At 38.7% G+C, this 27,452-nt stretch overlaps 1 protein-coding gene across 1 annotated transcript in view; it reads right to left on the bottom strand.

Annotated features, from left to right (window-relative positions):
- Window positions 1-7,836: 7,836 nt before the first annotated feature.
- FUT9 (fucosyltransferase 9) overlaps window positions 7,837-27,452 on the bottom strand; it is a 117,392-nt gene continuing 97,776 nt past the window's right edge. The window contains exon 2 of the mRNA XM_043542667.1: window positions 7,837-14,070. Within this exon, the coding sequence (XP_043398602.1) occupies window positions 12,983-14,070 (1,088 nt within the window). The 3' untranslated portion in view covers window positions 7,837-12,982. The remainder of the gene's footprint in view (window positions 14,071-27,452) is intronic.

Raw genomic sequence — 27,452 nt, 5'->3', positions numbered from 1 at the left:
TACAGTTGCTTGTAGTTTCAGACAGTAGATCTCTTCAGATTGCAGTCAAATGGTGTATAAAATTATAAACATAATTACAGATAATCAGAAGAAAATTATAACAATACAGCAAATTAAAAACAATACTGAAAAACCATCAGCCTCTACATTTTTCACAGTCATTTCAGTATGAAACTATAGTCTAAGGGCAACAAAGTGATATGTTTTGGTAAAATCCCAATCATGAAATGTCTAGCGCCATTTAAGATGTAACCTTTGGGGAAAATAAAGGTACCTCAGTTAGTAATTATTAAACATAAAGCACATTTTAAAAGGCCGCCTTTCTGTCATGGCTTCTTGAAAAATGTCTGCATCTCAGGATTATTATTTTTACTGAAGTTCCTCTTCAGTTATCACAATTTTATTTATATATATATATATATATATATATATATATATATACACACACATATAATAGATCATACCATCGACACAAGGAACACAATTATCTGGGATCACAAAGCAAGGATCCAAATCAGTTCCCATTCAATGTTATGCAAGTAAGCTCAAATAGACAGGAACTGGACTTTGGCCCGATCTTGCATCAGGGCCTGTAAGCTCAGAGCCCTGCAACCGTACAGAGTCCTTTTATCTTCTGCTACTAGTATATGGGTGCAGGGTCCCATGCGGATATGTCCTAATGAAGGATCAGAGCTTTAAATCACACAAATAATGGTAGGTTATTTCTCATAATTCTTGTCAATAATATTTTGGAGGTCAATCCTATGACCTGTCATCAAATTGTTTGAATATCTGGGATATTCAACTATAGGACAAAGTAGTGGATTCTCCAAGCTACATAAAAAGACAGAGGATTGAGTTCATAATTGTCAACCATTTTTCCTTACAATTTTAACATTCCCACCTTTACATTGGTAAAGAACTGGCTTTCTTTACTTGTTGTCTAATAATAAATGATACAAGACATTTTAGATCTTAACCGCACTGTAGTTTGGCAAATGAATTGTTTTGGATTTTAGAAGCACTTCTTGCTACAGATTTCAGCCTCTGGCCTTTTTAAGACACCTGTCTAACTATTAAAAATAATATTTTAAAGCAAAACTGATGTTTGATATAAAGTAACAGTTGTGTTGTTGTAAACATGGAAAAATATTCTACAAAAAACAAGTAGAAAAGTGATTTCTGATTTATGAATATGGTTTATATAAAAATGCAAGTCACTAATCTGTATGCTAAGAATGGTCCTTGCTGGGCAGTGTTGTGATGGTACATCACATTTTCACAGTTTACATTGACACAGTCAGAACCATAATGTGATGACATCCTTAGATCAGAAAAATATTATTTTACAAACTGTACATTTGGCATCTGTTTTCAATTTTATACATATATAAAAGTGCAAAATACAATATGTTAATACAAGGTTTTGCAAATCCTATTAAAAACTTCTGAATTTTTAACTCTTCTGCTCAGTCACTGGAAACAGTTTGGCACATTAGGACTTTTGTTTAGATAGAAAACATCTCCCTTTGTTGCTGTCACTATCTTCACTGCATCTTTAAATAATTAAATTACTCCAAAGGAATTAACCTTTCCTTTCCCTACCTGTAACGCTTGAGTGATAAAACATAGCAGTAAAAAAAATCATAGACGCTAGGGTAATTTATTCACTCAGCAATATAGAATAGACCATGTCTGACTGCTGACTTCATCCACTGTCAGAGGACAGTGACTATACAGCATGTTCTCCAAATACTGACTGCCAAAGTGGTTGGTTGGATATGGTCTCCAGAATCCCTTAGAACTTTATCCTAACTTCATATGTGCAAGTGCTGGTTAACCCATATATCTTTAAAATTCTGCTATTTGGCATGCCCATGTATTTGAGATTAAACCTAAATCCCAGAAGTGAAATCTGAGCTCCACTAAATAAATAGCCAAACTCCCATTGACTTCAATGGGGACAGGATTTCACCCAGGTCACTTTCCATTGGGTTGGATTCATGGAAAGAATAACAAGTACATATTTTGACTACCAAATGACAACAAATAAAGTGTAAACTTATTAATTATTTAGAAATATCAGAAAAGTAATGAATAATTCCAATAATGATGGACACTTAATGTGTGTAGACTGGCACCATACTTTATAAATACTAGTACTGGATTGGCTACACTGGAGACTGAAATGCTCTATTTAATCATAAAACAGTCATAGGTAGAAGCAATGCAAATTACACCATCTTTCTAATGACTCTGTGCTCTGATCTGGAGAAAAAGCGCTAGGGGAGACTCCATTCAGTCCTTGGTTTCTTAGATTAATTGTGCTAATTGTATGAAGATTGTTGTGACACAGCCATGGATGCAGTAGGAACTGGACTGAGGTCACCATATAATGTACTGGAGGTTGTCAACCAGTTGTCGGAACCAAAAAAAAAAAAAAAAATTAGCAGGCATAACATAGTACTGAGTGTTTCTATTGTCCCAACAATTTTTTCTTAAACAAATAGGTCTTCTCTGGCTTTTCTAAATTACCACAATTAATAAAGATCTATTACTTTTCCCCCCATTTTCCATGTCTTGTCCGCAACTCAGCCACAATTACTTGACAATCATCCCGCAATTCAGTAGGGCCTTACTAATGGGGTTCCAATATTTCCAAGAGCATTATAACATGCGTCATTTTGTGGCAGTTATACCATAAACTCAAACCATCACTGAATATAATTATTTAATCAATTTACAGACATTTCTATAGCTCTTACAAACACATCTAACAAACTGCCTTTTCATGACAGGTTTCAGAGTAACAGCTGTGTTAGTCTGTATTCGCAAAAAGAAAAGGAGTACTTGTGGCACCTTAGAGACTAACCCATTTATTTGAGCATAAGCTTTTGTGAGCTACAGCTCACTTCATCGGAAGCTTATGCTCAAATAAATGGGTTAGTCTCTAAGGTGCCACAAGTACTCCTTTTCTTTTTGCCTTTTCATGCTGATTTTTCTAAAGCTAGAATCAAGAATTAGCTCTGGAACTGTTTGTTCCAACACAAATAAGAAGTTTATTTATCAGTAACAGTCATACAACAGTCCTCCTCTTCTTTTAGTCATACAACAGTCATCCAGTCCTGAATTCCCTGATTAGCTAAAACTCCTGTTGGAGTCAACAGGCTATTTGGCTATGTAAGCCATGAAAGATAATGCTGAAATAACTACTTTCTGTGAAACCTACCTGCTCTCTTTGCATTCATCCTACCAAAAACTCGTATTATTTAAAATCAGTCAAATTAAAACACAGCCATGACTGTTAGCCTTAACAGTAACTAACAATCTGCAATAGGATAAAATCCTGATCCAGCAAAGCACTTGAGTATATGGTTAAATACAAGCATGTGAATAGTCTCATTGAAGTCAGTTAAGCACATGGTAGAGGGCCCCAATTCAGCAAAGCACTTAAGAATGCACTTAACTTTAAGCACATGCTTGAGTCTCTTTTGGAGTCAACAGGGCTTAAAACTGTACTTAGGTTTTTTGCTGAATGGAGTCCACAGTGCTTTGTTAGATAAGGTCCTAAATCAGGAGTACCTTCAATGAAGTCACAACTTTTGAAGTAATACCAGAATTAGAGTTGATCATGTCAAAAATGAAATATGCATCAGTTAAAGTTCACTCCCCAAGCCACAAAAAAGAAGCATAAATGATTTTTTGTCTTTTAATCCAACAAAAGACACAACAGGAGCATTATTAGCTAATCATCGGCAACATTTAGTTCTTTAACTGATGATCGTCAATCTGCCACATGAGCCATCTGCTCCAGGTAAAGGAAGAAGTGGAACGGAATTACATACTAACTTTTTCTAAAGATTTTGCTTTTAGAAACCAATGTTTATACTCAGTGACACTGACTAACTTTTCACTATGTATTAAACAACACTACCAGTTCTATGTATTCTCTTCACACATTACATACCAAGCCTGAAAACCAGGAATTCATACTCCATCAGCACAGTACTCACTTGTCTGTGTACACAGTACTCACAGTACGTCACCTCAGGACAAAAAGCAGAGACAAAATTTCTCGATACTTTAAATGACTGCTTCTTGGAGCAGCTGGCACAGGAACCCACAAGGGGAGAGGCAACTCTCGATCTAGTCTTGAGTAGAGCACAGGATCTGGTCCAAGAGCTAACTATAACAGGACTGCTTGGAAAGAGTGACCATAATATAATAACATTTAACATTCCTGCGGTGGGAAGAACACCTCAACAGCCCAACACTGTGGCATTTAATTTCAGAAAGGAGAACTACGCAAAAATGAGGAGGTTAGTTAAACAGAAATTAAAAGGTACAATGACTAGAGTGAAATCCCTGCAAGCTGCATGGACACTTTTCAAAGACACCATAACAGAGGCTCAACTTAAATGTATACCCCAAATTAAAAAATACACTAAAAGAACTAAAAAAGAGCCACCGTGGCTTAACCATGTAAAAGAAGAACTGAGAGATAAAAAGGCATCTTTTAAAAAGTGGAAGTCAAATCCTAGTGAGGTAAATAGAAAGGAGCATAAACACTGCCAAATTAAATGTAAAAATGTAATAAGAAAAGTCCAAAAGGAGTTTGAAGAACAGCTAGCCAAAAACTCAAAAGGTAATAAAATGTTTTTTAAGTGCATCAGAAGCAGGAAGCCTGCTAAACAACCAGTGGGGCCCCTGGACGATCGAGATACAAAAGGAGCACTTAAAGACGATAAAATCATTGCAGAGAAACTACATGAATTCTTTGCTTCAGTCTTCACAGCTGAGGATGTTAGGGAGATTCCCAAACCTGAGCCCTCTTTTGTAGGTGACAAATCTGAGGAATTGTCACAGATTGAAGTGTTACTAGAGGAGGTTTTGGAATTAATTGAGAAACTTAACAATAACAAGTCACCGGGACCAGATGGCATTCACCTAAGAGTTCTGCAAGGACTCAAATGTGAAATTGCAGAGCTATTAACTATGGTTTATAACCTGTCCTTTAAATCAGCTACTGTACCCAATGGCTGGAAGATAGCTAATGTAACACCAATATTTAAGAAGGGCTCCTAGAGGTGATCCTGGCAATTTACAGATGGGTAAGTCTAACGTCAGTACCGGGCAAATTAGTTGAAACAATAGTAAAGAATAAAATTGTCAGACACATAGAAGAACATAAATTGTTCCGCAAAAGTCAACACGGTTTCTGTAAAGGGAGATCATGTCTTACTAATCTATTAGAGTTCTTTGAGGGGGTCAACAAGGGGGATCCAGTGGACATAGTGTAGATTTCCAGAAAGCCTTTGACAAGGTCCCACACCAAAGGCTCATATGTAAATTAAGTTGTCATGGGATAAGAGGGAAGATCCTTTCATGCATTGAGAACTGGTTAAAAGACAGGGAACAAAGGGTAGGAATAAATGGTAAATTTTCAGAATGGAGAGGGGTAACTAGTGGTGTTCCCCAAGAGTCAGTCCTAGGACCAATCCTATTCAACTTATTCATAAATGATCTGGAGAAAGGGGTAAACAGTGAGGTGGCAAAGTTTGCAGATGATACTAAACTGCTCAAGATAGTTAAGACCAAAGCAAACTGTGAAGAACTTCAAAAAGATTTCACAAAACTAAGTGATTGGGCAACAAAATGGCAAATGAAATTTAATGTGGATAAATGTAAAGTAATGCACACTGGAAAAAAATAACCCCAACTCTACATACAATATGATGGGGGCTAATTTAGCTACAACTAATCAGGAGAAAGATCTTGGAGTCATTGTGGATAGTTCTCTGAAGATGTCCACACCGTGTGCAGCGGCAGTCAAAAAAGCAAATGGGATGTCAGGAATCATTAAAAAAGGGATAGAGAATAAGACAGAGAATATCTTATTGCCCTTATATAAATCCATGGTATGCCCACATCTTGAATACTGCATACAGATGTGGTCTCCTCATCTCAAAAAAGATATACTGGCTTTAGAAAAGGTTCAGAAGAGGGCAACTAAAATGATTAGGGGTTTGGAACGGGTCCCATATGAGGAGAGCTTAAAGAGGGTAGGACTTTTCAGCTTGGAAAAGAAGAGACTAAGGGGGGATATGATAGAGGTATATAAAATCAAGAGTGGTGTGGACAAAGTGAATAAGGAAAAGTTATTTACTTGTTCCCATAATATAAGAACCAGGGGTCACCAAATGAAATTAATGGGTAGCAGGTTTAAAACAAATAAAAGGAAGTTCTTCTTCACTCAGCACACAGTCAACCTGTGGAACTCCTTGCCTGAGGAGGTTGTGAAGGCTAGGACTATAACAGGGTTTAAAAGAGAACTGGATAAATTCATGGAGGTTAAGTCCATTAATGGCTATTAGCTAGGATGGGTAAGGAACCGTGTCCCTAGCCTCTGTTTGTCAGAGGGTGGAGATGGATGGCAGGAAAGAGATCACTTGATCATTACCTGTTAGGTTCACTCCCTCTGGGACACCAGGCATTGGCCACTGTCGGTAGACAGGATACTGGACTGGATTGACCTTTGGTCTGACCCAGTATGGCCGTTTTTATGTTCTTATGTCTCATTTGTTCTTTAAAAAAAAAAAAAAAAAATTGTCCCTGGAAATATCGTGCTTAAATTTAATGTACCTCAGCCAAGCTGCTTGTTCATTGTGACTGTGATCCTCTCCGGATGGTAAGAAAAGGGCATTCAAAGAACTGGCAACCCTGGGTTTCTTAGGAATGCGGATGCCTTATGGCATATGAGCTGTAGTGACTGGGAAATGAAAGAAAAACTGCTTTTTAAGAAGGATCTAGTGACTGTTTGCACTGACTGCACTGATAAAGCATCCCACTATGTAATGTTTTCCACATTGATGAAGGGGACAACGTTGATAGCTCATGGTAAGATAGGAAGCCTAAAAATGTCCAAAAGACAGCCTTGTAATGAATGAGTAAGGTGTGCAGGGGTATGGTTTGAAAATGAAGCAATGTAAAGGATGTGCTTACACTATATAACATTGTATGAAAAGCACATGTTTTGCCTCCTCTCTCTCTTTTAAGCTGGTACACTGAAAAATGTATTTTCAGTGCACAGAAAATAAATGACTGTTGGGGTAACTGGAAACTATTAAGCATGCACCCAGGTTATGGATGACTGGAAGATAAAAGATGCCTGAATGCTTGAATTAAAATCATTGATAAAAATGTGGAGAGTTATTTGGCCAGTCATTTTTCACTTCTCTTTTCCTCTAACACTACCTTCTTCCACCAAATCCTCTAAAGCAGTGGTTCCCAAACTTTAACAACCTGTGAACCCCTTTCACTAAAATGTCAAGTCTCACAAACCCCCTCCTAAAAATGAATATTTCCAGGGATTTTCTCCTTTACCTGAGTATAAATTATAAAAGCAGTGATCTTGGAAATATAGTTTGTTTTTATGACATGCTTATTATACCCTATTTATTATTAATTATTATTTATCATTACAGTATTTTTATTACATTATGAAAATGGCAACACTCTTCCAGGATCTCACTTTCGTAGCTTGTACCACTTTGAATAATCCTGTTATAAGACAAGGCTCCTATGTTTCATCAAGGAGTATCAGATGTGAAACAGCATGAAGGTATCTAAGAAGCCAACTCAGAGTTCCTCCTACACAAGCATTTAGGTCTGAACAGTCCAGGCAAACAACACATGTTACAACAAAGCTTAAACTTGTTCTTCATAATAATTTAAAAAACAATACTAGCTGCCTATTTAATTTTAAAAACAGCAAAAAATATCCACCTCCCTTTCCATTTCTTATAAGGAGTCTTGAAGATTAAATCTCCTCAGTGTGATAGATATGCTTGCTTTGATCTGCTTAGCTCTTGGAAGTCCAGGGGCTCCGGGCTGCTGGCCCCATGCTGCCCAGGGTCCCTAGGGACAGCTCTGTCTGCCATTAGGGAATTTTTTCCCGAGAACAGCACTGTTCTGTGGAAAGCACTAATTATAGCATTAATTGACTGATTTCTTGGAAGCAATTCTTTAGAGTAATCAAGTTTGCATCTAAAGAAAAAAACTTTCACTTCCAAAAGTCAAGATCCACCATCCCAAAAAAGCTGTCATTGTCTGAAAGGAGAGGCACCAACAATTACATCTGCTGCATCTGCATTTTTCCATCCGAATGGAATTGGCTGTCACCAGGCATGATATTAGGAAGAAATATTTCTAATCCCAACCTCTTAGAAGTCGATGAAAGAATTCTCAATAACTTCGATCACGCTATGATTGAACCGTTAGACTCTTCTATTAAAGCTGAGATGTCAAGCAGCGCCAGTGGGATTGAATATGACAATGGTTATAACAGATGTACTAGCAGCACAAGTGTGCTCCTTAGCTTATTTTAATTTGTTGACCGGTTTTTACAAAGTGGTAAACCTGATTTGAAGTTGGATTTTCATCTTCTGTGGAAGAAAGAAAACTCAGCAACAAGGAAAGAAGGAAAGAAAAAGATCCAGAAAAGGGTAAAGCAAATTTGTTGTTATTGTTAATTAAAAGAAAACATAGATTATTAAATATTTTTGGTGTATGGCCACACATCCTACCATGTCCTGCCAGACTAACTCTAGCCCTTTGGTATGGTAACTTAGCAGGCAGAGAATTCTATAAATCTCCACAAAGGATGGAGTGTTTCTGACAGGAGTAATTCAATAAGAGAAAAAAACATTTGCTTTTTTAAAATAACCTGGTTAGCCAGTCCCTTGAAAAATAAGTGACCAAAAGAAATCTCCTCCACATGAGAATTCTTGACAGTGTACATTCAGAAGAAATAGAAAAGAGACCAATTCATCAATTTTCTTCATGTTTCCCCTCCAAGAATGAGCACAAAGGGAAAGAACTAAACAAATTAATGCAGCACCCCTGGTGATCAAGGCTCAGAGCCACCACATGCATTGTGGCAAGATCTTATTTAAAACAATAAAACCAAACTGTGTACACCTATATGTGCAATTATATTTAATGGACATAGCAAGAATCCTACTGCCAGCAAACAAAAAAGTAATTGTGCCTGATTCTGAGATCTTTGTCAGCGGAACACTCATTAACATCAGTGGGTACTTTGCCTGAGGTAAAATGGCAAGATATTACGTAATCAGAAAGGAATGTTAACAAGCTCTATGGTTGTAATTGTGAAATACGACCGACTATTTGTTAAAAGGCAATCACGTACACAGCAGTGTACAATACACAGACAGTCCCTGCCCCAAAGAGTTTACAGTCTGCAGTGTAATAGAAACCCTAAGCCAATTTTAGAGCATACTGATCAGGTCAGACTCACCGAGCACAAGAGTTCTGTAAAAATATTAAGCTCTCAAGTATTTGTCAAACTACAGAGGAGACTTGGGCTGGTGTGGCCTAGCCTGAGACCCTCCCTCCTGTTTGCTCAAAAGATCTCAAGCCCCTTGCCTGAAGCCATCTCCTTGGAGTTAAGTGGCGACTTATTTCCTCATGATTTAAAGGGGGGGCTGTATTGTCCTTGTTGGGTTATTTATGGAGTGCCTGGCTTATCTATGTCCCAGCCTCACCTTTCAGCAGAGCTGGCAATGTATTAGGATAGCATCACTTTTTAAAGACTTGTGTATATTTTTTGGCTCATTTAGCTCTTTGTTAGGTTTCTCTCTGATTTTCTCACTAACACTCAAGACACCGTGAGAGACCTAATCTGAACGTGAAGGATAGTGTGAAAATACACAGAAGATACAAACTTAGGCCCTGATCCAGCAAAGCACTTCAACATATTCGTTACTTTAAGCACTAGAATAGTCCCACTGAGCCTGATCCAACTCTGACTGATGGCACTACTCATGTGCTTAAAGTTAAGCATGTTCTTATGTGCCTTGCTAGATTGGTACCCTATGGTTTCTGTAGCAACAAAACATACACCTTCTTGTCTCATCATTATGGCTTCTTGTTGTTAATATGACAAGTACATCAGCTGAGTCCTGAAGCCAGGGGACTAGTTTTGACTTGATATAAGGGCTTTTAACATGTAAGACAACTTCAATTAGCTGAAAAGAAATAAAAGACTATGTACAGTTCACCAAGGCATTGAACCAGTCAATACAAAGACTCTCAAACTTCAGAATCAGCTGGATCTGGTCACAGATTACTTCAAAACGGTGTGGTACATTAAAATGCTGTGAATTTACTTGCCTCCTGAAGAAAAAAAAAAGATGAAAAAGTGTCCTGATTTTTACCTTGTAATAGTAATTTGTACACTATAGAAATACTACCCATATATTTTACACGTGGGTGAGTTCTCTTTTTAGATAGTAACTTTCTTTGAGGACTGGATTTCATTCTATCAGATTAATGCACAACATGAGCTGTCCCTTTATATTTCATACTGCAGTATTGGTGAATTTAGGAGATTCACAGTATGCTGTAAGTAAACCTTTTAAGACTTAGCAATAAATGGGCATAATTAAATATTTGAATCATGAAAGCAACTTTTGAACTCTTAGGTAAAAGATCAAGTCTAGTTCATAGTTCTATAACCTTTTCATTCAGTGTTCCATGTTATGTTCTTAAGTTTACCGTTCTTTTACACCATTCAGCATTTGTGTTCCATCTTCGATTACAAGGAGGTAACACAGAAATTAACATATCATTCACCCAATGTTTACCATAAACATCAACTGCTGACATAGGCCCCACTCCAGCAAAGCACTTACACCCATGCTTAAAATTAAGTATGCCCTTAAGTGCTTTGCTGGATCAGGGCTTTAAATATTATTCAAGCTGTACTTTTTCCTGATGTAAGTTTTTATATTTTCTTCCTTTTTCTAAATTTTTGGGTTCTTTCTTCATGCTTTATTTCAGCTGCTGACTACTTTTTAGATTAAACTAAATCTAGAGGGATGCTGCCATTCTGTTTAGGCATAGTCCAAACTTTCTGCCTCTGATTTACTTTCATTTAAGGATGTTAAGTTTGGATCAGATCCATAACCAGTAGCTGTCAATGGAACTATGCTGATCTACACCAGTTCAGAATCTGGGCCTTGAGTATGTTCCCTTAAAGTTCTCCTTCAACAATTATTTCTTTTCAGGTTCTTATACTACAGTATATCTTATACAGTTAGTATATTCAGATGTACATAGTCAAACCTGACTGAGATCATATCAAAATAAAGGGGCTTGAGTCTAAGAGCTGTCTACAAGTCAGCTGTGGGAGCTGTGGGTGATAAGTACATGTTGCCATCAAGAACTATGTACAGTGGCTTTATCTTAGTATAAAATACATCTACATTATTAAACCACCAGATCTATGATTATCTATAGTATTGGGAGTTTTAATCCTAGTTGCTGAGGTTACAGGATAATGAATCCAAATAATGCACATATTAATAGACATATTAAAAACAATAATGACAAAACTGCATTTCAGAATTTGCTATGATAGCACACATAATACTATGAACATATTTATACTGAAATCTTGATAATATCCATTGTTCTGATGGATACTTTTTAAAAATACCTTTCATATTACGTACTTTCAAAACAGCAAGAAAACCCCCTAAAAACAAACTGAGCCTTTGTTCTAACTAGAGCAGGTTGAATAATAATCTAATGTATGTAATTAGTTTCACAATTTTTTTCTAATAAAATATTCAATCAATATTTCTTCACATTATTCACCCACTTCAGGATGCTATCCAGCTGTGATTAAAGTTCAATTAAAGTTGGAACAGACTTTTATAGAGTTGGGTGAATAATTTGCAAATAATCAGAACATATAAAAATTGCAAAATCTTCCAATTTTTTTTTGAATAATAGGCATATCCAGTGGAGCCTGTACAGATGTATCAGTAGGATGTCTCTTGCAGTGATTGTGGATGGAAGACAACCAAAGATTTGGTACACAGACTGGATATCAGCAGAGCTCAGAGTGACCAATCTGCATGATAGCTCGGCGTACAACCATGAGTTTTGGAAGAAGGCTATAAACATCGCTGACTCTGAATAGAGAAGTGTTAAAAAAGAAGAAGAAAAAGAGCTGAGCATCTAGTTATAAAGGTGAGTGTGATCAAATGAGTATATTGCAATTTATTCAACTGTATTTAAAGTAACATTACCTGTGACCCTGATTCAAAAAAGCACATGCTTAAGTTTAAGCATGTGCTTAAATGCTTTACCAAATCAGGGCTTCAGACACTAACTTGGGAGCTTAATTTTCTCAATTCCTCAGTACTCTATCTTATGGAGATGAGAGCAAATCCATATATTTCCAAGGTATCGTAATGGAACTAACTGTAAGGGGAATACCTTTTTCCTGTTTAAAACCCAAAGGCTCTCTTATATTGTGATAACTTTTTAAAGCTTATTTATAATACATTTTTTCTGAATCCATATACCTTATAAACAGGAACCACTTAAAGTAATGCAGTGTATTCAATTCTAGAGTGTTCTTAGAATTTAAGAGAGCAGAAATTAAACCATGACAAACATTATTGTCTTTTGAAATGTTACACAAATTTCAAACTAAACCAGTTACACAAATTTCAAACTAAACCATTTCAAACTAAACCAATTTCATTAAAATTCTCTATGATATCTTAAGATGTCTTCATTTTCCACGCATGTTAAATAGCTCATCTAAAGTAAAAAACACAATGTTAAAAATCACTACATCTTGTGTAAGACTGGGACAAATAATCGACTGAAAACGTGAAAAAACCCTTGAATAAAAACTAAAGTAAACAATAAATTATTCTTCAGTGCACATAATTAGCTATATACAGTATAATTTAAAACTGAGTATTGATGACTGCTGATGCTGAGCTTTTAAAATCTCTGACAAACATAAATAAGATACCCCAAGAGGGGATAGCTGATAAAAACTGACATAAAACACAGATTTTTTTTTTCCTTCCCACCTCCACTTAGGCTACAGATTATGTCAGTTTCTTTGAAAAAAATGCACAAAAAGGTAAAAAGTTCAATTCCAAAACCATTTTTCTAAATTCCCAATGGACTTGTACTCCTGATGTCTCTTTACATGGTCACAAGCAAGGCATGCATGTGATTCCCAGAACCGAGGAAGATGCACTGAGAAGTCTTTCCTCCAGTTAAAGTAGCTAAGATACAGCTTATTATTTTTGTCAAGCATTAGAAGATATTCTGCTAGCTGTCTTGGGGAGAGGAAATCTTCGACATGAATGAAAGAATCTGCTGGAATATAATTCTCATAGTTTTCTCTGGATGGGCCCAATACAACTGGTACAGATCCAGCCAGAAAAGCATTGTAAAGTTTTTCAGTAATGTAATCTTTGTGGATTGAGTTTTCAAAGGACAGGTAAAATTTACAAGTGGAGATAGTTGGAATCAAGTTTTTATCATTCACATAGTCTCCAAATGCTTGCCCATAGGTATGGATTTCAGTATATTTGCTTAGCTCATTATAATACTTGACTCGAGCATGCTCGGGATTCCAGTTACTTACAACCCAACATACCAACTTCTCTTTGCTTGGCACTTCAAATGCAAATGGGCTTGTGCTAACCTTCATGAAGCCATAAGGCACTTGAATATCTGAATCACGCCGATAAGTCAGGGTCAGGTTGAACAGGTGTTCAATGCCACTCTTTTGTGGAGTGTGAGTTGGAGACTCCAAGTTCATCCAAATCCATTTCTGGAACGGCGGCCTAGCTTGCTGAGGTAAATTAGTGAGATCCCCGCTGATGTCTCTGTGGTGAATAAGGACGGCATGAGATCGGTTATATAGTGAGCGGTCAATAGTTAGATGGCACCCCTGGATGTTGAACATTGTTTGACAAGATGCAAGATCAAATGTCTGTCCAAATGGCCAAACCCAGATCAGTATTGTTGTTTCATTAAAATAATCGCTTTTGGTAGAAAAGAAGCTCTTCATTTTCAGAACTGAGCTGGCTGATTCTATGGGACCAGAGATCCAGCTGTTTGTTGGTTTGATGTAAATAAGTAAAAATGCCATGAAACAACCCAGCACAATGAAAATAATTAAAAATGGCCGAAAAATTCCTTTGGATGTTGATGTCATAATTTGTTCTGAAAATAAAAACAAGAGGTGTTAATTGTGTACAAGTGTTCTATTAAAGCAATCACACATCAAAATGAATAGCATTTTCAATATAAAAGCCATAAAACTGTGTGGATTTACCCATGAACTTCCAAAGAATTTTCAGTAAAAAGGAAATACCCACACACACACGACAAACAGTGGCACACCACCTTTGCATTTTGTAAGCTAATTTAAATAAACTGAAAGAGTGTTTAGGGGTTTAGATGCATGTGACTACATCAGTATAATTTGCTCTGCCAACTGTATGCCTTCTAACTTGGTTCAATATAGAGAGTGTAGGCTGAGACTGTAGGCTCAGTCCAGGAGAAAGCAGACAGTCAGACACAGTTAGTTCCTAGACTCCCCTCCTGTTCCTGGGTGAAGAATAATTAATTTACTACACTCCTTTCTGGGTATAACATGCTCCCTACCATGTGCTCAGCTGACTGTGCTGATGAGTATGTGTCAGGGGCTGTGGCTCCATGCACTTCCCAACAACTTGCTCATGGGGGAAGGGTAGACATTATTGCAAATGCAGCCCCTGCCTGATTTCTAGATGGGATGAACATCCATACCTACAATTAAGTACAGCTAGAAAACGAATCCAGGAATACTGGCTCACATTCTCGTGCTCTAACCCCTAGACTCACATCATCCCTAAGTAAGGGAAAACACGTGATGATGAGATGCCACATGAAGGCTAAATTGTGATTTTTGTGCCACATAGGCAGCAGTGCAGAGTTACAGTGCCCTAGGAATACCAGAGAGATTGTGCCCCTGTGATATGCCAGTTTTCCTGTGTTACTCCTTAGATGAGGGGATGAGCAGTCTACTCTGTCCATTACTATGGAGTTCATTGCTCCCCATGGTGCACCATATGGGCCCACGTCCTCCCTGTCTCCTTTCTGGAGTCCTGTTCCCCATGGGAGGAGTGGGGAGATGGAGCAATCATTCAAGGTGGGGTGGCTTGTTGCTTGTCCCTCTGCTACTTAGTGTAGCCATAAAACTTGAAGGCATTTGTAAAAATACATTTATTTAGTAAATTTAGAGAGGGAGATTGCATGACAGGAGAAATGGAGCAGTAGTCAGGTACCCAAGAGGTCAGAAGGCATCCCAAATATACATACACACTGTAAATGTCTCATTCTGCAAAGCAGTTTGGTTACAACAAAACATTTGCATGGCTTTTATATATTTCTGTGACTTTAAGACTTTGTTATGAGCTGCTTTCACAAAGTTTACTATGGAAAGCCCACACCAGAGGGTAAAAACCCCATTTAAAAAAAATATTCAAAAGAGTAGAAAGAATTTGAGAAACCTTCAGGCCTCTTAACCCAGTTTGAAAGCTCTCAGTACCTCACCTGTAAAATAAATATTTAAATACAGCATTAACACATGACAGGAAGTGTTTTAAAGATCTATTAATACAACATGCCTTTGGGTGAATTGTGAGGGTAAAGAGTCATGTGTAAGTCTGCAGTTCAGTTATAAGAAAAACTACTTGTATGAATATTATGGGTGTCCATTTAACATACATCTTTCATCCCCAGCCCTATAGCCGCACTTGTGGCCTGGGGACAAATAGATTTTTTTTCTTTTAAAAAGGCAGATATTTTTAATTCTTACGACTGTGCTGTGACATAAGCCTGCCCATTTCACTGAAGCCACTCTGCTGCACTCCCTAGTATGTACCATAAATGACACGGGCTAGCATATGCTCCTCCCCCTGCTTACATTAGCAGAAAGGACCCTTAGTCAGCAAACCGGCCCTGGAGGGAGCAGAAAGGAGCTCCTGCGGTCTCTATGCCATCGTCTCTTCTTCTGCTGACCCATTTATGCTCCTGTATAAGGATCTGGCACTTGTAACATGCTGGCACCACTTGCCTGAAAAACACCTTACCCTTTTAGTAGGTAGCATTTCTGTTGTGAAGGTGCTACAGGGGTTCTGCTGACTCCCTAAGGCAGGGGACTCATACCTCACTTGGTATAAAGGAAGCGGGAAAGACTCTCAGAGAGAGGTGATCTAGGGTGCAGGTTGAGCCGTTCTGAGGAAGAAACCCTAGGCAGGGGCAAGTCTGGGGAGAAGATCTGAGGTAATCTCCATGTTACTTTATTGTTGTTTTCTTTGCTAATAAATCCAAACCCGAGGCAGGGGGTTAGTACATAAATTATGTTTGAAGAGCAGGTTGAGGAAGATGCCTGCTCCTCAGGACCTGGGAAAGGAGGTGGAAAAGAGGAGCAGCCACTCTTCATGATACCATCCCTTACTGCTCCAGTAGCTTTCCAACTGAAACTCTGATTAGTTAATGCTACCTTCCACAGATACTATGCATAGCTTTGTGTGAATCTATCAATGGCAGCATGGCTCCTGAGGAAGCCCTGCAGCAAAGAAAAAAATCAGAGAAGTCTCCAACAGGATCACTGAAATCCTCACAGCCCTAATCTCTGCATAGTAGTGGCAGATGGAGTCAATTCGAGTCCTTTCTTTCTAAGTGAACCTAGGGGGTAATGTTGGGCCTTTGCTCATCTGATTCGACAGCTCTCTCATATGAAAATCCACAGGATTCCATTCTGTCTTGCCTCCTTTTAAGGTGTGGCCACTAAGGTGGTTTATGATGAAACATAGTATGCAATGTCTTTAGTACATAGATAATGCCTAGTTCTCCATCTTCTGATCTGGTTAGTCCAGCTGAAGAACATATTCGGTGCAAACAGAGACTAGGGCCTAGCTGGCTCAGAGTCAACCCAGACAAGATGAAAATCATGCTTGTAGGTTGGGAAAAGCTATTACTGACTGTGGTTATTTCAGTTTCCTTGACTGAGGGAGTTTTCCGGCCATTTCTGACAGAAATTTTGCAACTTTGGGATTCTATCAGAATTTGCTTCTGGATATCTAGGTAACACGAGAGGCCAACAATACTTTTTTTTTTTTAATCTGTTACTGGGTAGAAGGTTGTGATCTTTTCATTTAAATATGGTCCATGTGGGTTACATCTGTACCGTGCTAGTCAGAATACAAGTTGCCTACTTGCTTAGCAGCATTTCCTGAAGGAACTCATTTCATTTGTGGCGCTGTGATCTGTACTGGGCCTCCAGTTTGTTTTGGGGGATGATTCAATGTGCTGGTTTAAATGTACAAAGTCCTAAATGGTATAAGACCTAGCTACACCTCTTCCTCCTTTCGATAAAGGCTGTTGAGATCAATTGAGGTGCTTGAGTGAATAACAACCTGCTTTAAGGGCATAAGGGGATGTATTTATTAATACAGATCGATGAAAGGGAATGAATAGAGTTCATGACTTTTTTGTTTTGTTTTGTAATATTTGTTAATATTCTTAATGTACACACCCTTTCTCCTTGTGCCCTTCCTAGTGTGAAAGGACAGACAGACATGTTTTAGAAGTCTATCTACCTAATAAATGAATATTCTTAAGTATTCTGAACAGAGAGGTAGCTGGGGGTTAAGGGGTTGAGTTCAGGTAGCAAGGTGACCTGAGTTCTTTTCCTGACTCTGCCACTGACTGGCTTTATGAACTTGGACACTATATAAGTCACTTCATCACTATATCCTTTTCCTTCTGTAAAGGGGAATAATTGTGTTGATTACTCATAATTTTGAGTGAAAAGTGAATAAATGCAAAGTTTTGCTACTGTTATTTATTATTATTTCTCAATTTCTTTGTGATAAAATTGCAATCTAAGCAAATGACAGACATTATGAAACACTAGTAAGTGCTAGGCCATCACAACAAGATGAAATCCAGACACAAGGGGAAAACCAAAGAAACGCCATAATTTTTTTCCCCATTGAGAACCAAGGTGTTTTCAAGGTGACTTATGGGGTTGCAATGCCAAATACATTATTAATACAAGGGCATAGCTACCTGATAAGAAGAATCTTAAAACAGGAACATAAAAGGAAATGCCTTATCTTGGTTTGGCAAACATATGTTAACAAGTCACTCAATAAGCATTAACGAAGTCTTATCAATTTCCAGAAAAAAGGAAAAACTACAAGAGAATAATCAAAGTATAATTCCTCACAGGGATGAAACCGAAGGAGCAAAATCATTTGCACTCTACCACAGAGTTATTCACAGCTCTAAGAAAACTCAGAATGGTTTATAATGGAAAATAATGTCCAATGATTGTACAAGAACATAAATAACCAAAAAGGTAAAAACATGACCTAAACACATAAACAAGAATGAAAACTAGAACATTTTTAAACAAAAACAAGTATCCTTTAACCTCTACTACATACTGTAAAACTAGAAGAAGAAAAAAACAACCCAAAATCTATACTTCAAAGAGAAAACTCTCAGTTGACACCCAAGGGCTGGTATTTCTTGGAATGTGCATATCAAAAGGAAGAGTAAAAGAGCAGGAATTTCCAGCATAACAAGTTGGGAAATATAAAAGCTTAACAAAAGAAGTGGAAATCACCAAGAAGTGGAAATTTTATATAGGAAAAAAGAAGCTTTTCTGCAACAAACAAGCAGAACATTCATCTACGGCTATGGGTAAGTACTGATAGTATAATCTAAAATAGTCTGAAAGAAATGCTATATTAGTTATACACACATACGTACTCTTAGAAGGTAAAACAAAGTAGGGGTGATTTTGTTTCATTTTCTTTTTTTTCTGATTTTCCTTTTATTCTGACTACTTATTATCCAGCCTAACATACATTCGAGTATATCTAAGAACAACTGTCAATATCTCATTAAATGGAAGCATTTCTACACATACCGTGGTTAGTGCACTGCACACAGAAGATTAACAGATATTATACTTAGTTTCTATACACACGAAATGCTTGCTATGGAAAATTACCTATTAAGGTTAAATATTTCCTAACTTATTCATAGAATCATAGACTTTAAGGTCAGAAGGGACCATTATGATCGTCTAGTCTGACCTCCTACACAACACAGACCACAGAATCTCACCCATAAACTCCTATAACAAACCCCTAACCTATGTCTGAGCTACTGAAGTCCTCAGATCATGGTTTAAAGACTTCAAGGTGCAGAGAATCCTCCAGCAAATGATCCGTGCCCCATACTGCAGAGGAAGGCGAAACATCCCTAGGGCCTCTTCCAATCTGCCCTGGAGGAAAATTCCTTCCCGACCCCAAATATGGCGATCAGCTAAACCCTGAGCATGTGGGCAAGACTCACCAGCCAGACACCCAGAAAAGAATTCTCTGTAGTTACTGGTCTTTTTTCCTCCAGATATGTGGGTTAACCAAGAGATATTAGTGATGTGAAATTCAAATATTCAATTTTCATTTTGGTTATTGTTCCAGAAGTATGTTACTTTCAATATACCACAAAACTGTAAATAATTTATATTGTTCAACTGTTTTCTTAATAGGTTATGTAGAATTACTTACAGTACCTTATAATTGTAATTTGCTAAGTAGTCTTTCCCCCATCTTCAGGGATATATTCCTTTCTTGTTTCTGGTACAAGTCCACTGTACTTATGAGGAAGTAGGAAGCATTTAAGAAGGGAGTGTGGAGGGTGGGGAAATTGAAGAGCTCTCACTCATTCCTACTGTAGCAGTAGACTTGGCAGAATCTGATTTTTTAAAAAATAATGTTGATAGATAATATCTGTGTATTTTTAAGCTTTTTTATTTTTACCTGTTTAAATTTTCAGTCGTGCAAAATAATGCATTTAAAGCATTATGTTCAATTTTAATCTCGGACACTGGTGACTGAATGTCACAACAAAACAGTTGCATTTGAAGGGTAGAGTATCTATCTTCAGGTGAATTTGACCTCAAAATAAAACAGAAACCACTCAGATCAGAATTCTTCAGATCACGGACACACACTTCAGTCCTAAAACACTCTGAAAGTGCATCAGTCCAGGCTTCCTTGACGGCAATAAGTCAGTAATGGAAACTGGAAGATATAATCAAGATTCAATCAATGCCTCCTTAATCTTGACAATGTAAAATAAATCCATTTCCTTTTTGGAGGCTAAAGTAGAAAATGTTACAGAAAAGCGGAACTTGCTGTGAAATAAGAAAATATCTGGGTGGTGAAATCCTGGTCTCATAGAAGTCAATTGCAAAACTGCCATGGACTTTAATAGGATCAGAATGTTACTCCTGGTACTGAATGCAACCACTGCATTTGTGATTAAAGCTCCCTTAGAAAGGAAATCCCAACGTAACCAAAGATCATGTGAGAGCAAAAAGGGAGAGTACTGGGAGTCTCAGCAGGGGAAGAAGGTACAAATCCTAAAAAATTTACCGGGTAACTACTGCCTAAACTGCTGGACATGGACAAGAATAGTGACTCAGATGAGAGATGCCACTGAATCCCAATGCGACATGCAGCAGGTACAGTGTGCAATGGAGGGACTATTATTGCCATAATGGCAGATGGGAGCAAGAGAAACAGAGCACAGAATTCAGTGAGACAAAAGGGTGACCTGATGTATGGGAAACAAAACCTTTTTATTTTATTTTTTTATACCTCACCCTTTTAACTCAGAGCAGGCTCAAGGAAATAGCCATCATCAAACAATCCTTAAATTATGAGAGAATCAAATCCAGCAAAATTGAAGATCACCTACAATATTTAAATATTGTACATATATTCTTGGATAACAAATCTGCCTTAAACTTCTGAAAAAATTCCAGGAAAAAAGGAAAGGCAGTGACTCAGACTGAGACTGTTAAGCAAATCTGTCCAAATATGTTGCACTTGATGACATTTTGGGAGGTAAAACAGGATTACTTAAGAATCATGCATTATAAATAAATTTGTTTTCCAAATGTTGTTAATAACAGTTTCAATTATTAAAAACAAAAGCATTTTTAAAATCCACTTTAGGTTTTCACCATCGATGCTCTTTGTTTACTTTTGGCATTTCTCAAGTTGGACAACAAAAATCTATGAAGTCAGCTTCATTTTTGTTTATGGTCAATTTTACATTCAGGTTTACAGTGCTTCCAGGTTTGGGACACAGACATGACAAAGGGATGGTTAATTGTTTAAAAACAACTGTTTTAAACTGATTTTTAAAATATACAAATGATGGAAAACAGGATAGACACATTTTATGTTCTAAAAGCTTTTTTTTTTAAATAAAGCAAACACATTAAATTCTGTGCTATACTAGAATGGATACTGATTCTTGAATTTATTATAAGTTAGGAATCTTCCTTTCCGTACCCCTGGTTTTTAGTACTGTCATATTTCTATTCCGATCTGTTCTATTCAGGGCCTTATACCATGATTATCATCTTAGTCTCTGAGCCCCTGTGATAAATGAAGGGGAGGGTAGCCCCCGTTTATGAACACCCAGCCAAGGAAAGGTCAGCCTTCATCACCCATGTAGGGTTGTATGAATTTAATGTGCTCCCTTTCAGACTGTGAAATGCACCTGCCACCTTCCAGAGATTGGTAGATAACCTTCTGGCTGGATTTGGGGAATTTGCAATTGCCTACCTCAACGATGTGGCTATATTCTCAGATTCATGGGCGGAACACCTGGAACACCTCCAAGCTGTCTTCCAGCACATAAGGGATGCAGGATTAACGGTTAAGGCCAAAAAGTATCAAATAGGCCTAAACAGGGTAATGTATCTTGGACACCAGATGGGTCAAGGTACTATCAACCCCCTACAGGCTAAGGTAAATGCTATCCAAAATTGGCCTGTCCCTAAGTCAAAGAAGCAGGTCCAATCCTTCATGGGCTTGGCCGGGTATTACCAAAGATTTGTACCAAACTACAGCCAAATTGCCACCCCACTGACAGACCTGACCAGGAAAAAAACAACCAACTGCAGTTCAGTGGACTGAGAAGTGTCAAAAAGAAAAGGAGTACTTGTGGCACCTTAGAGACTAACAAGTGGAGTACTGAATGCATCCGATGAAGTGAGCTGTAGCTCACGAAAGCTTATGCTCAAATAAATTTGTTAGTCTCTAAGGTGCCACAAGTACTCCTTTTCTTTTTGCGAATACAGACTAACACGGCTGCTACTCTGAAAACTGAGAAGTGTCAGAAAGCCTTTAATCAGCTTAAGGCGGCCCTTATGTCTGACCCTGTCCTGAGGGCCCCAGACTTCAACCAACTGTTCGTCATAACCACAGATGCATCTGAGCGTGATGTAGGAGCAGTTTTAATGCAGGAAGGACCAGATCAACAATTCCATCCTGTCGTGTTTCTCAGCAAAAAACTTTCTGAGAGGGAAAGCCACTGGTCAGTCTCAGAAAAAGAATGTTACTCCATTGTGTAAGCTCTGCAGAAGCTGAGCCCATACATCTGGGGATGGCGGTTCCACCTGCAGGCTGACCATGATGCACTGAAGTGGCTTCACACAGTCAAAGAGACTAACAAAAAACTTCTTTGGTGGAGTTTAGGTCTTCAAGACTTTAATTTTGAAATACAACACATTTCAGGAGCCTCTAACAAAGTGGCTGATGCACTTTCCTGGGAAGGTTTCCCACAATCAGCCGGGAAAAAATGTCCCTGCCTTCTAAGTCAATGTAGTCCTTGAAATATAAAAAGTACTATTTAGTTCTTCATGTAATTATTAGTAAAATTAAAGGTGCATGAATCTTATTAACTCTGTTTCCTAAACCTCCAGGAAGAAATCCCAGCCGGTGGGGACTCAACCTGAACCAGGCTGGCCAGCGCTGTCTGTGATTTGGGGTGGCGGGTGGGTGATAAATGAATGGTTGGGAGTAGCCCTGTTTATGAATACCCAGCCAGCCAGTTAGCTGTAAAATCCCTCTTGGTGTCTGTTCTCTGCTTGCTTTACCCGTAAAGGGTTAACACGCCCACAGGTTAAAGAAAAGGAGTGGGCACCTGACCAAAAGAGCCAATGAGAAGGCTAGAACTTTTAAATTTGGGAAAGAAACTTTCCCTTTGTCTGTTGTTCTCTGGAAAAGGAGACACAGAGCAGCAATGCTGTGTAAGGCTTGAACCAGGTATGAAAATTCATCTTCCATACCTAGAAGAAATTATTTGGATAGGGAATGTTTAGTTAGACACAATCAGGTTTATTTTTTATTTTGGCTTGTGGATCTCCTCTGTGCTAACCTCAGATGCTTTTGTTTGCTTGTAACTTTTAAGCTGAACTTCTTGATTTTTGGAATTGCTCTTTTAAAATCTAGCAAAAACCCAAGTTCTGGATGTATTTTCTTCTTTTTTATTTTTAATAAAATTTACCTTTTTTAAGAACAGGATTGGATTTTTGGTATCCTAAGAGGTTTGTGCATATGCTGTTTGATTAGCTGGTGGCAACAGCTAATTTCCTTTATTTTCTTTCTCCGCTCTTTCCCGGAGGGGTGGGGGGTGAAAGGGCTTGAGTGTACCCCACAGAGAGGAATTCCCAAGTGCTCCTTCCTGGATCCAAGGGGTTTTTTTTGCATTTGGGTGGTGGCAGCATTTACCAAGCCAAGGTCAAAGAAAAGCTGTAACCTTGGGAGTTTAATACAAGCCTGGAGTGGTAAGTATTAATTTTTAGAATCCTTGCGGGCCCCCACTTTCTGCACTCGGAGTGACAGAGTGGGGAGTCAGCCTTGACAGCCCCTTACAGAAGTACATTAGAATAACAACTTATATATTGTTCCAGAATTGTGTTTGAATCAAAGGGATCTGTAATATCACTCCACCAAGATGGAGGAGGGATGTTATAATTATTTATATTACCCTAGTGCCTCAGAGCCCTATTGTGCTAAGTGCTGTACAATCACAAAACAAAAACAAAAAACAGTCCCTGCCCCAAGGAGCTCACAGTCTGAGACAAGAGACAACAAAACATAGGTAGATAGGAGTATATATTTATACTAATTCCACTATATTTTAGTGTTTTATAGAGGTGAAATTGCTCTGTTTGTGTGTAATTGGCTGGGTGCATGTGAGGGGATCTGCACATGCAATTTGCACCCTTTGTACTAGTGAGAGTGGCTGTGTTGGAGGCAAAATTCACTCCCAGGTGAACCCAGGAGGCTGCTCAGGAAAGAGGTTCAATCCGCTCATCTCCTGTTGGCCTGCTTCAAGTGTCTCTGAGACCTTGTAGCAGTGCTGGGGTTATCATCGGCTTGCAGCAATTTGCCCCTCCTACAGCAGACTTACCACCACAGTGCGGGGCTGCAGCCTGGATTCAGTCAAATCAGATGAGGAGCACATTATACAAACATAAAGAAAGACACTATCCCTGCTGAGAAGAATTTGTAACTCAATTTTTATAATTCATACTGGAATAAATAATGGCATACAGGAACCCAGTGCTACAACACAGGTGGCAGATACTGTGGTGCTGGGAGCTATGCAAGTACACAAATAGATGCAGTGTTCTTGTACTCATGCTGGTCCCAGGATATTATTGGAAACAATTTTTTATTTCAGAAGTTGGAGAAAGCTACTAGGGGAGAAGCTGTTGTAGATTTGATTTTGACAAATAGGGAGGAACTCATTGAGAATTTGAAAGTGGAAGGCAGCTTGGGTGAAAGTCATCATGAAATGATAGAGTTCATGATTCTAAGGAATGGTAGGAAGGAGAACAGCAAAATAAAAACAGTGGATTTCAAGAAGGCAGACTTAAGCAAACTCAGGGAGTTGGTCAGTGTGACGTACCTCTCTGGTGTTATCTGGATTGGTGATCTGCTAGGTCATTCTAATCCTTGACTCTGGGAGCCAGCCTTACCCTGCACTGCTGTGAGAACTCCCACTCCTGGGCTGTTCATGCACAGCCTCCGGCATGTAAGCTGCTCATTGGACTGTGTATCCGAATGACACTAGCCAATATCTCCGGTCCCAGACACAACCCTAGGAACCTCCATCTTGCAGTGTCCAGTTATGCCTGCTGGATGCTGGAAGCTTATACGAGTTTGTCAATTTAACAAAGAAATTGATATGTACCAGGCTTGTTATTCCAAGGGGAGTCTCTGACACACTTCAAACCAAATGCACTGCTTCAGGTAGGATAAACAGATTTATTAACTACAAAGATGACCTTTAAGTGATTATAAGTCAAAGCATAACAAGTTGGATTTGGTCATATGAAATAAAAGCAAAACACATTCTAAGCTGATCTTAACACTTTCAATGCCCTTACAAACTTAGATGCTTCTCACCACAGGCTGGTGGGTTGCTCTTCAGCCAGGCTCTCCCCTTTGATCAGCACTTCAGTCGCTTGGTGTGATGGTGTCTGTAGATGTAAGTGGAAGAGAGAGAGCATGGCAAATGTCTCTCCCTTTTATCATGTTCTTTCTTCCCTCTTGGCTTTGCCCCCCTCCCCTTCAGAGTCAGGTGAACATTACCTCATCGCAATCGCAATCCCAAACTGGCCAAAGAAAGGGGGGGTGACTCATTCTGAGTCTAGCAGATCCTTTTGTTCCTGTGAGGCTGGGCTGGGTTTGTCCCATACCTGCCCTAATGAGGTGTGAACTGCCTCTCTGCTCTTGGAGAGTTTTTTCCTGGGCTTATTTTAAGCCATGAGGATATATTTTCAGCCTCATAACTACATACATGAAATTATAACCTATAACATTACTGTAACAACAATACTCAGTGCATCATGAGCCTTCCAAAGACACCCGACATGACAAACTTCGTATTGAATACCACACAATCATTTTACAAGGATGAACATGGGGGTGGTGGGTGTTCCCCCAAGATACAGAGCAACACAGTAGGTAAGATCCCATGGGAAGCAAGTCTAAGGGGAAAAACAATTGAAGACAGTTGGCAGTTTTTCAAAGAGACATTATTAAGGGCACAAGAGCAAACTATCCCACTGGGTAGGAAATATAGGAAGTATGGCAAGAGAGCAACCTGGCTTAACCAGGAGATCTTCAATGATCTAAAAATCAAAAGACAGTCCTACAAAAAGTGGAAACTAGGTCAAATTACAAAGGATGAATATAAACAAATAACACAAGTATGTAGGGACAAAATTAGAACGGCCAAGGCACAAAAAGATATCAAACTAGCAAGAGACATAAAGGGAATCAAGAAAACATTTTAAAAATAAATTAGAAGCAAGAGGAAGACCAAGGACAGGGTAGGCCCATTACTCAATGAGGGGGGGGAAACAATAACAGAAAATGTGGAAATGGCCGAGGTGCTTAATGACTTCTTTGTTTTGGTTTTCACCAAGAAGGTTGGTGGTGATTGGATGTCTAACGTAGTGAATGCCAGTGAAAATGAGGTAGGATCAGAGGCTAAAATAGGGAAAGAAAAAGTTAAAAATTACTTAGGACTTGTCTACACTGGCAATTAACAGCACTGAAACTTTCTCACTCAGGGGTGTGAAAAAATACCCCCCCCAAGTGCATCAAGTTTCAGCGGTGTGAATCACCAGTGTAAACAGTGCCCCAGTGCTGGGAGCTATGCCCCTCATTGAGGTGGGTTTTTTAGAGCACTAGGATAGCCCTTCCCCAGTGCTGTGCTGCGACCACACAAGGCATGTTAAAGCACTGCCGCGGCAGTGCTTTAGCGTTGCCAGTGTAGACTAGCCCTAAGACAAGTTAGATGTTTTCAAGTCACCAGGGCCTGATGAAATGCATCCTAAAATACTCAAGGAGCTGACTGAGAAGATAACGGAGCCATTACCAATTATCTTTGAAAGTCATGGAAGATGGGAGAGATGCCAGAAGACAGGAAAAGGGCAAATATAGAGTAAAAAGGGAAATAAGGACAACCAGAGGAATTACAGACCAGTCAGCTTAACTTCTGTAACACAGCTGCAAAAAAAGCGAACATCATTCTGGCATGTATTAGGAGGAGTGATGTAAGAAAGACATGAGAAGTAATTCTTCTGCTCTACTTTCTGGTGATTAGGCCTCAACTGGAGTATTGTGTCTAGTTTTGGGTGCCACATTTGAGGAAAGATGTGGACAAATTGGAGAAAGTCCAGAGAAGAGCAACAAAAATGATTAAACATCTAGAAAACATGACCCATGAGGGAAGATTGAAAAAAATGGGTTTGTTTAGTCTGGAGAAGAGAAGACTGAGAGGGGATGTGATAACAGTTTTCAAGTACATAAAAGGTTGTTACAAGGAGGGAGGAATAGCTCAGTGGTTTGAGCATTGGCCTACTAAACCCAGGGTTGTGAGTTCAATCCTTGAGGGGGCCATTTGGGATCTGGGGCAAAATTGGGCATTGGTGCTGCTTTGAGCAGGGGGTTGGACTAGATGACCTCCTGAGGTCCCTTCCAACCCTGATATTCTATGATTCTATGAAGGAGGAGGGAGAAAAATTGTTCTTAAAACCGCTGAGGATAGGACAAGCAGCAATGGGCTTACATTGCAGCAAGGGTGGTTTAGGTTGGACATCAGGAAAAACTTTCTGTCAGGGTGGTTAAGCGCTGGAATAAATTGCCTAGGGACCTTGT

The sequence above is a fragment of the Chelonia mydas genome, chromosome 3, assembly GCF_015237465.2.
Source record: "Chelonia mydas isolate rCheMyd1 chromosome 3, rCheMyd1.pri.v2, whole genome shotgun sequence".
NCBI classification, from domain to species: Eukaryota; Metazoa; Chordata; order Testudines; family Cheloniidae; genus Chelonia; species Chelonia mydas.
The sequence above is the reverse complement of the archived record's forward strand: the minus strand, read 5'-3'. Positions and strand labels throughout refer to the sequence as shown.